Source organism: Rhinichthys klamathensis, unplaced genomic scaffold (genome assembly GCF_029890125.1).
Source record: "Rhinichthys klamathensis goyatoka isolate OS25496 unplaced genomic scaffold, OSU_Roscu_1.1 h1tg000021l_1, whole genome shotgun sequence".
NCBI lineage: Eukaryota > Metazoa > Chordata > Actinopteri > Cypriniformes > Leuciscidae > Rhinichthys > Rhinichthys klamathensis.
Window position 1 is genome coordinate 648,717 of NW_026606572.1, and position 10,123 is coordinate 658,839.

Below are 10,123 nucleotides of genomic sequence, written 5' to 3' on the forward strand. Positions count from 1 at the left end.
CTGGAACTTACTTAGTCCAGGTGGCCAAACACCGTCCGATCTCAGGTCCAGGAGGCACGTCCAAGGAATATCACTTCTGACACCAAAACTGTTGTGGCAAAAATTCATCTCAAACAAACATCACTGCGTAAGAGACACTCAGAGTCAAATTATATAAAATAGAAGTATTTATTCTTGCAAGAATAGGAGCAGTCTAATACACAGTTGTTACCCTGTGCAGAAGAGTGACCCACCCCCAGACAGACTGAACTAGCTTTTATCTTAGTTTCAAGGCCTTCTTCCCCCCAGAGCCTTCCTCCCAGTAGTTTTCCATAGACGTCACTAGTTGGCCCAATAAGCCCCCCTGCACTAAGTGGCCTTCTGACATCTAGGTCAGAGGTCCTTGTTCGTCTGTTCTCTGGAGTGTCTCCCTCTTCTGCCTCCCCAGGTACATAAACAGAATCTTCTCTCACTACAAGTGAGAGACACACATGTGACATTCTTTGAATCATCTATATTTTACTAAAGATCAATAAATATCATTAAAATTGCCACTACACTAACGTTAGCCTAGCTAGCTTGCCAAGCTATTTTCATAAATAATCTGTAAGATCGTTTGTACCTTCATCTGTGACTGGAGGCCACTGTCTAACATCATCAACCCAACAAGTCATTCTGCCTGGCTGTAGCTGTCACATAGAGCTGTCATCGAGGGTGCGTTATCACCACAGTCTATGGTTATCACGGAGGTTTGTTTACATACCGGTAACAGCTCAGTAATGGCGTCGCCACAAGATGGCAGCCTACACAGAACGCTCGTCGGATTCGTCTATAAAAAAAGCTTTCATTCAATTCCTCCGTCCTCATTTTTTTTCCTTGCAGCCTTCCCTCGCGTCCTACAGGGGGTGGAGCTGAGACGCGAGGAAAGGAAGCGAGGAAAGGAAACGAGGATGCACAAATAAGAAATGAGAAGCACCCTGGGTTTGTAGTTCAGGGTTTCGAAGCACGTATCGAAGCTTCAGCGTCACACTGCCATCACTAGACCTGGGGTGCTTCTCAATATCCCTCCTCGTCTCCTCGATCCTCCGTCCTCCATCCTATGACCCGGAAACCGATCGAGCTCAGCCATCTTAAAGGACATCTCAATTCTCTAATTGCACCGCGAGGAGGCGAGGATCGAGGAGTGAGGAGGCTTCCAGATCAGCAATGAGCGATGATGCACAGTTGTATGCTTTGCGGAAGTGTTTTATCACTAAAGCCTTGTTTATACTCGTCCGCAAGCGCGCGAGTCTCCGCTGACTATGCGCGCACCTCTCCAGACGGACGAGGCGTTTATGCTCGACGCGCTCGCGACGCCGTTGTGCTATTCTGTGAAACGACAGGGGGCGACTAAAGTAATTGTCCTCTTAACCATCAGGAATCAACGTGAGAAGAAAGTATAAATTGGGCTTAAAGGGCATATTGCAGGTTAGAGGACCCAACGAGTCAATGTATAGAAAAACAATGTAGTAATTACATTTTCTTTAAAATATACTTATAAATACCTTACATTGGCTTCTGGAGTCGTTTTTGTGAGAGAATTTTACTTCCGCATCTGAAAATGGGCGTGACGGGCGTGGCGTAACGGGCGGGAGAGCGGTCGATTCAAACCATTCAAACCAGAGCCATAGAGAGAAAGAGTTGCGACACTCCCATAGACCGCCATAGGAACTTTGGAATGCGGAAGTAACGCGTGTCGTGGAGCGGCCAATAGTTCCAAACACTGATAGTTTCTCCATTGAACCCCATTCATTTTCAGTGCTTCCGAAGTACGCTCGCTGGTAAATTAATGAAATTACTGTATTTTTTTTCTTTTACACACAGTAGCCGACCTCTCGTGAATCTAGTTTGTAGTTATAATTTATGTAGCCAGTTTTAGTAAATGTTTATTGGAAGATAATAGGTTAATTGCAGCTATAGCTTACGTGACCAACACTTCACTAACGTAAGCTAACTTACGGTAACTGATGTATACAATATATAATATTTTAAATAATATTTTATATGTATATATATATATATATATATATATAGACGGTTTCATCGAACGCACGCGCGTTGCCCGGGTTACGCGCTGGCCCGAAGTTAACTTCCGGTCTGTGTTTGTTAACCGGTAATATCATAATATCATTCTCTGGTAATATGGCGCCGACTACAAACGCAGTGAAAATTAAGGTGATGAGCAGACTGAAGTTGGGCTCAGGTTGTTGTGTTGTGGGATGCAACCTGAGGCTCTGGGACAAATACCTTATCAAAAATAAAAAATTTCGGTTTCCTAAAAACGAAGGGAGACGGCGAGCGTGGATCACCGCTGTGCGATGAGAGGCTTGGCAGCCAGGCAAGAATTCAAGGATCTGTAGCACTCACTTCGTTACAGGTAACAAACTCATGATAAGCAACAGATAATTATGGAAGCTTGTTTCCGGCCACTGAAGAAAAAAATAAATAAATAATTGCGACTTTTTATCTCATAATTGCGAGATAAGAAGTCAGAATTGTGAGAAATAAAGTTGCAATTCTGAGAAATAAAGTCGCAATTGCGAGAAAAAAAGACAGAATTGAGACTTTTTATCTCACAATTCTGACTCTTTTCTCACAAAAAGTCTATGGTTTCTACAGATGAACTCTGTTGTTATTGACTCTACCGGAAGTTAAGTTTGGGCCACAAAAGCGCGCATGTGCAGTAACGTTTGTTTATGTTGTTGCCGTTGAAACCGTCTATAGCCTATATACACTCACCGGCCACTTTATTAGGTACACCTGTCCAACTGCTCGTTAACACTTAATTTCTAAGCAGCCAATCACATGGCGGCAACTCAGTGCATTTAGGCATGTAGACATGGTCAAGACAATCTCCTGCAGTTCAAACCGAGCATCAGTATGGGGAAGAAAGGTGATTTGAGTGACTTTGAACGTGGCATGATTGTTGGTGCCAGAAGGGCTGGTCTGAGTATTTCAGAAACTGCTAATCTACTGGGATTTTCACGCACAACCATCTCTAGGGTTTACAGAGAATGGTCCGAAAAAGAAAAAACATCCAGTATGCGGCAGTCCTGTGGGCGAAAATGCCTTGTTGATGCTAGAGGTCAGAGGAGAATGGCCAGACTGGTTCGAGCTGATAGAAGGGCAACAGTGACTGAAATAACCACTCGTTACAACCGAGGTATGCAGCAAAGCATTTGTGAAGCCACAACACGCACAACCTTGAGGCGGATGGGCTACAACAGCAGAAGACTCCACCGGGTACTACTCATCTCCACTACAAATAGGAAAAAGAGGCTACAATTTGCAAGAGCTCACCAAAATTGAACAGTTGAAGACTGGAAAAATGTTGCCTGGTCTGATGAGTCTCGATTTCTGTTGAGACATTCAGATGTTAGAGTCAGAATTTGGCGTAAACAGAATGAGAACATGGAACCATCATGCCTTGTTACCACTGTGCAGGCTGGTGGTGGTGGTGTAATGGTGTGGGGGATGTTTTCCTGGCACACTTTAGGCCCCTTAGTGCCAATTGGGCATCGTTTAAATGCCACGGCCTACCTGAGCATTGTTTCTGACCATGTCCATCCCTTTATGGTCACCATGTACCAGAGGTGGAAAGTAACGAATTACATTTACTCGCGTTACGTAATTGAGTAGTTTTTTTGTGTACTTCTACTTTTTTAAGTAGTTTTTAAAATCTGTACTTTTACTTTTACTTAAGTATGTTTTCTTTGAAGTATTGTACTTCGCTACATTTGAAATCATATCCGTTACTGAGTAAAAAATAATAAAAGAAAAAAAAAAACACTCCGGAAACTACTGCATTGGTTGAAGGGCGGGAGAACATACGCGCAAAAAAAGGTGACGCAGACCCAGCTGAAGCTGAAACCGAAGCGCCAAGCGAATTATGGCCAGTATGAAAATACTTTGTAGAAAAAAGGCGTGGTTGTCCTCGAGGATAGATATCCAATTTGCAACAAATGTGGACGCAAAGTGGCTGCAAAAGGAGGATATAGGACACCATCCCCCCTGCAGATAAAGGTATGTCCCGATTTACGTGATGCAGAGGGAACCCCGGAATCCAGTCATGAAAATGAAATTTACATAACGCAGATGTCACGTACAACACGCAAAATAATGGATGGATGATCATGAATACATGGAAAGTAGAACTGTGCAATAAATCCAATCGCGACATGGTCTGTGAATATTTAAGCTTAGCACAAAAATACTGCATGTAAATATAACCCTATTCTGCTGAGCTGCGCCGCTTTGTCTACTACAACTCAAGTACGCGTGACATTCAGAGTCTCACAAACCATTTGAGGATATGAAAAGCCCAGGAGATGGGGAACAGCTGGAGGAGGTGATTAGAGTCAGAGCGGCTGTGAGAGATGAATGTAATGAAGGGAGTTAATATTCGGGCGAGGGCGCCCTCTGGTGACTAGAGAGGGAACTTCCAGAGTCTGGAATTGTGACAGTTAGAATGAAAATCGGACAAAAAATGATAATTCTGTCATTTGTAGGCTATGTTAAATAATCTGCTAAAGTTATTGTTGTTTATCAATGATGCAACATTTATTATTTATAAACGATTAGCTCGATAGAGCTATAGGGTAAGTAGATATCAATTCATTTCTATATATCAACGGGTGGGTCTATAATTTATTTCGATAGACAAAAAGTTCTTGACGGTCAGGTTTATGTTCTATCTGGCTGAAATTTAGCTTACCACGTTTACCACGTAGGTTTAGCTGCCCCCATAGTCTTCTCTACTCATTTAAAAATTAATTTTCTTTTTAATTTTCTTTTGTTGCCTGTCTTTAGCCTGCGTGAGATTCTGGTAAGACCCTGTTTACTCCTTGCATTAAAACATAGCCTACTCCACATGTTTTCTCGAGCAACATTATAGATATTGAAAATACGTGAACTTGTTTTTTTTACAGTCTATGGTGTGAACACACAAAAGACATATTTATAATAGACATATTATACATTTGAAGATGTATGTAAATCTCTCTCTCCAAGTAAAAAGTTGAACTGCACACTCACTCAAATATTTTGATTATTTTCAACGTCATACATGATAAAACCCACATTAAAAACTTTTCCCATATGGTTTGAATGTAGATTCTGGTTTGAGTTGTTTCTAATGAATGAGATGATCTAATTATCTAATTTATATCTTAATATAATTTTTTCCCCCCTTAAAATAGCTTACTGGTCTGGACTAAAATGTATGTGCACTTATATTAACTTTACTGTAAAATGTAATTTAAAAAAATATAAAATATTATGTTCATTTTTTTTTTTACTTCATGTCTTTTCTGTCTTTTATATTGGTAACACTCAAAATCAGTAACATTTTGGTTGTAATAATTTCTCATAGACTGGATTTATTTCACTAATGCACTGTCTGACAGAAAGGTAGAAAGATATTTCATTTATTTTTTTAATCATGGTTTTACATATGTACAATCATCCAAAATATGCTTTACAATAAAAAAATTCACATTTAGAAATAAGTTCACAAAATACATTATTTACATTACCATTTTTTCCCCATTTAGCTTGTTATATTTATCACATACGCTACCACTGGATCAGTCCATCTCAAGTGGTCTAAAATTTATTCGGGAGCATTGCAATTAATATGACTTTACTTGGTTTAACCACAGTAGCTGTCCTTGTTTCATGGCGTACAACAGATATTTACGGAAACCTCAATATATATTTTTTCAATATACTAACATTAAACTGACATGTTTTACTTATTTTTATTACTACAGAACTGTAGAAGTATGAATCAGCCTAGATAAAAGGACATTTGAATATTGTCTAGAACAAAGGGGGAGATGCTATTACTTTTTTATGTCCTTCTCAGAAGTTAGTGGCTCCCCCTAGTGGCTCCCAGCCCCCCCTGCCTGAGAAACACTATCTGTTAAGTTCTCAAAATGCATGAGTAAAGTGGGCTCTCCTCCCGATTTCTACTAACGCTTACTCTGTAAACAATGGAATCTTAAACTTAGCAATTTAGAGCTGAATGCTGAATGCTGAGTGCTGAATGCAGCAGCTGAATTACTATCTGGCCCCCCACCTAAAAAAGCACTCTCATGCTTATCAAAAAAAAAAAGGAAGAAGAAGAAGAAAAGAAAAAGTTAATTCTAAGAAACAAAGATGAGCAGACTTATTATGTGGGCATGCACCTTGTAATGTGCTCTAAAGACCAGTTCATGTTCATGGGGGTAAGGACCACCTTGAGCCAAGATATTGAGGTTTCCGTAAACATCATAATTTATTGTGTGCAATGAGTCATGACACATAGAGAATTTTATATTAAAAAAAAAAAAATATTGGTCAAGCGAGCTCCGTTAGAACACTTTAAATGGTTTGACCACAATGTTCCAATTACACAGCAAGGGTGTTATACATGTGACATACATTGGCTGTACAGTGTGACATATCCAACAAAAGAGAACATTTAATGACATGCTTTTATTACTCACTTCGTATTGTCAGCTTCGAGTGTTTGATATAACTTCATTTTGTGATCTTACCTGAAGTGGCTTCATATCATAGAATGAAGCCAAATTATATATTTTTTTATAGTATTCTATACAGTGATAAAGACTATGTCGATTAGCATTGCATTATACATATACTTTATTTTTGTGAAAATACCTGCTAGAAGAACACAGATAAACCATTTATTGTCTTCCTGTTTCATCAGTCAAAACATGTCTATATGTGTTGTTTTCTGCTACAGCGATATCTGAATGCCTTTTTATCATAAGTTTTATGGCTTTGAGTCTCACTTGTCTTTCAGCACGAGAGTGCTTTCCGACTGCAAGTATGAATGAAACATACATTACATTGCATGCATGTACTCAAAAATGCTCACAACACCCTATTTTGGGTTAAAAAAAAACTCTCTAGAGATGTTTGAAATAAACAAATGCAAATCTATTTTTTTCGCTCAGTGGATGCATAAGATTTCCTGACAAAAATTAAGAAACTACCGTCACAGATTTGTATCATAATATTTGATAAAACTTTAGAACTTTCTAATGATTAAAGGTGAACTAAGTAACTTTTTTTTACCTTAACCGAACAGCTTTGGAGTCATTGTCATGTTTATATTACTGATTTCGTGTTTAATGGTGGTCGTCTCGCACCCCCCTGGTGCCTGTGAGCCGCAAAACCACCCTTGCAACTTTGGGCCGGCGAGCCGCCGCCCTCAGTATTAGGAAGTATCGTGTGATATCAGGTCTCGCGAGGTAATGAATTGCTTTACGGCAAAAAACAGATCTGATAAAATTCTGATAAAATGAGCATCAAACAGAAATAACCCGGCGCCGTATACATGTGGTGTTCGAGGCGCACATACAATACAGACTGCCGACAGTTAAACAGGGCGCGCGCAACTCTTAAAGGGGCCATACCTTATTTCCACTCGTTACAGCGTCCATCCTACTGAACAGGTAACGGTGTACAGGGGGAGGGGATCCGGCCGTGAGTGCGAGCCATCTCTGCGTGAGTGCTATTCACGACAGTACAAGTACTCCACAGCGACTCTAGGGGTCGCTGTTTGACAAAAACGGAATTCTTACTTAGTGCTGCTTTAATAGGAATATTAAGCTGTATTTTCAAGTGCTCAGCCAAAACAATGGATGTTGTTTGGATTGTGATTAGTGATATTGGGCTATATAAACGAAAATGACCTAATGTTGAGCAAGAGCATGCCATTTTCCTGCAGTCTGCCATTTTTGGCAAATAAAGAAAATGTGTCTGAAAATATTTCTGGTTAAGGTTTGTATTTTGTGTGTCCTGTATGGAAGATTAATGCCCTTTGTCAGTCACATGCCTGTTTAGGTGATGGGCTGCACTTCTCGTGGCTGTTTTCAGAGATGGTAACACGTTTTTTATACTTGTGCTACACTGTGTGGCCTGTGCTATACAAAACTTTCAACCTCTGTAGCACCAGTGTGTGCAAAAGTCCAGCCCTGCCCTTGTGTACTTGTTCAATTGACTTAGGTTACACAGGCAATTGCTACTTAAATATCAAAAAGTTATCTGATGTAAAATGTTTAACTTTTCTGAAAAGAAAAGAAAAAATGACATCATACTTGTCCATACACCGAGTTGTATCTCTCAAAGTACTGACTGGTTTGAGTCTGTATCCTCCCTCTGGCTGGTGCCTGTGACTAAAGTGAAATGAGAAATTAAATCAATCCTAACAGATAAGAAAATTAAGTTTTTATGAAAAGGACCATTTACAACTTATTCACTATTTAAGTGATGGGGGAAAAACTCACAAAGTCCTGTCCTGTTTCTCTGTGACTTAAATCTTTTCTGTTTTTCCATCTCCTGTAAACATAACTTACAGTATCACATGTTGTTCTCAGATTTGAAAAAGGTGTAATATTACCACAACAACTACTGAGATGTGATTTGCATATATTTACTCATCATCTTTTCTATCTATAAAATTAGCAGAGATAAAATAAATATATGCATACTGGTGTGTCAAATATTTACTAATATTTATGAAAAGGTCACTGTCACTTCATCATACATGAAATCTAAAATCAATAAACGATCTCATCAGTTTATAGTGTGTTAATGTCTCTCACCTGTGAATGCAGAAGCTGATGGTGATTATCAGAAAGACCATAATAACTCCAGAACATGAGATGATGATGATGTAGAGAGGCATTTGTTTGGGTGATGCTGGTCTGTTTTCTGACACACAAAAGAGTCAAACACACATGATATCAGTCGACCAGCACTCTTCTAGATACTAGTCACTGGTTACAAACATACTTATATTTATTCTATAATAAATGCAATTGTTTTTGAAGAAGCAACAAATGAAATCATGGAATAACCTGTTATTGTTAATGTCCATCTTATTGCTGCTGGATAACAGGAGTAGTTTCCTGCATCAGACGCTTGTATTTGATGTATTTTTAAATCTCTTGGAACGGCTGTGTTGATGTGAATCCTGTTTGAGCTGAAGTTTCTCATAGTTCTGTTATTGGTCGAGTCATAACTAAAAATAACAGAGCTGTTCATTTTCCATGTTAAATGATCATCATGTGGGGTTTTGTTGCAGTGAAGTGTAACTGTTTCCCCCACAAACACTGTTTTGTGGATGTGCTGCCGAATCCTTGGCTCTTGATTTGATTTGGAATAATCTAATGAAAAGACAATAACTGCATCAGAAGGTAAAACACAAGTGTGAACACATGCATCCAAAAGCTCATAAGACACACCTGTTGCTCATGTCCTTAGTCACCGCCGCTAACACACACAAGGACATCACACAACACCAAAACCCAACAAACAATCACAACAATGTTACAACATACCTGCATAAGTCAGTAAATAAATGAACACCCATATATTTAGATGCAGGATTCTGGTTTGAAAGACCTTCATGATCGCAGAAGGTTAAAGCTCTCACTCTCCCTTCAACATGTCAAGCACTTCTGATCAACTGAGAGAGTCTGCAGACAGGAACGAGGGGAAGTGGTTACATGAGAGTGGGACACCGCCGAGAACCCCTGAGCTCAAGAGAGCAAAGTGATGATCAGAACGTGAAACAGCTTAAAGTACTTAAGATTATTACAGCTACTCTGAGACAACATAAGGATTATCCAGAATATTCAGAATTGTATATTTCTTACATTTTATTTGAAAAGTACTGTATGGGTAGTTGACTTAAGTTGTGGGTTTTTTTTTTACTAACAGCAAAAGGTCCTATAGTGTAAATTAATTTGATATATTACATATATTCCATGTTTCTTAAATACGAGATCATGAAAGCAATATGTATAATTATTTCAAATGTTTTAGATGGAGTTTAACACGTCACACCAGCGTGCAGGTAATGTCATCTTTCTAAAAACTTTTCTTTTTTTTCTAAAAATGTTTTATTATAATTATTTATTGCCATTGCTTCATGCTATTAAGGCATAAATTACTCTTTCTTTATATAAGGCCTGTATGGTGTAAATGCACCCAAAATTCATATGCACAATTATTTTGAATTAATGTAGAGGCCGGACTAATTTTTTCTTTTAAATTCAGACTGTAAACTCAGTAGCGTACATTACAACAG

The 10,123-nt window shown here is 38.9% G+C and overlaps 1 protein-coding gene across 1 annotated transcript; it reads right to left on the reverse strand.

Annotated features, from left to right (window-relative positions):
* Positions 1-7,760: 7,760 nt before the first annotated feature.
* On the reverse strand, positions 7,761-9,500 carry LOC130076893 (uncharacterized). The gene is made up of 5 exons (XM_056242192.1): positions 9,372-9,500; positions 8,889-9,197; positions 8,634-8,742; positions 8,316-8,367; positions 7,761-8,204 (listed from the first exon to the last, which is right to left on the reverse strand). Exons 1-5 carry the CDS (start codon positions 9,439-9,441, stop codon positions 8,121-8,123), a joined length of 624 nt encoding a protein of 207 aa, XP_056098167.1. The 5' UTR covers positions 9,442-9,500; the 3' UTR covers positions 7,761-8,120.
* Positions 9,501-10,123: the final 623 nt, after the last annotated feature.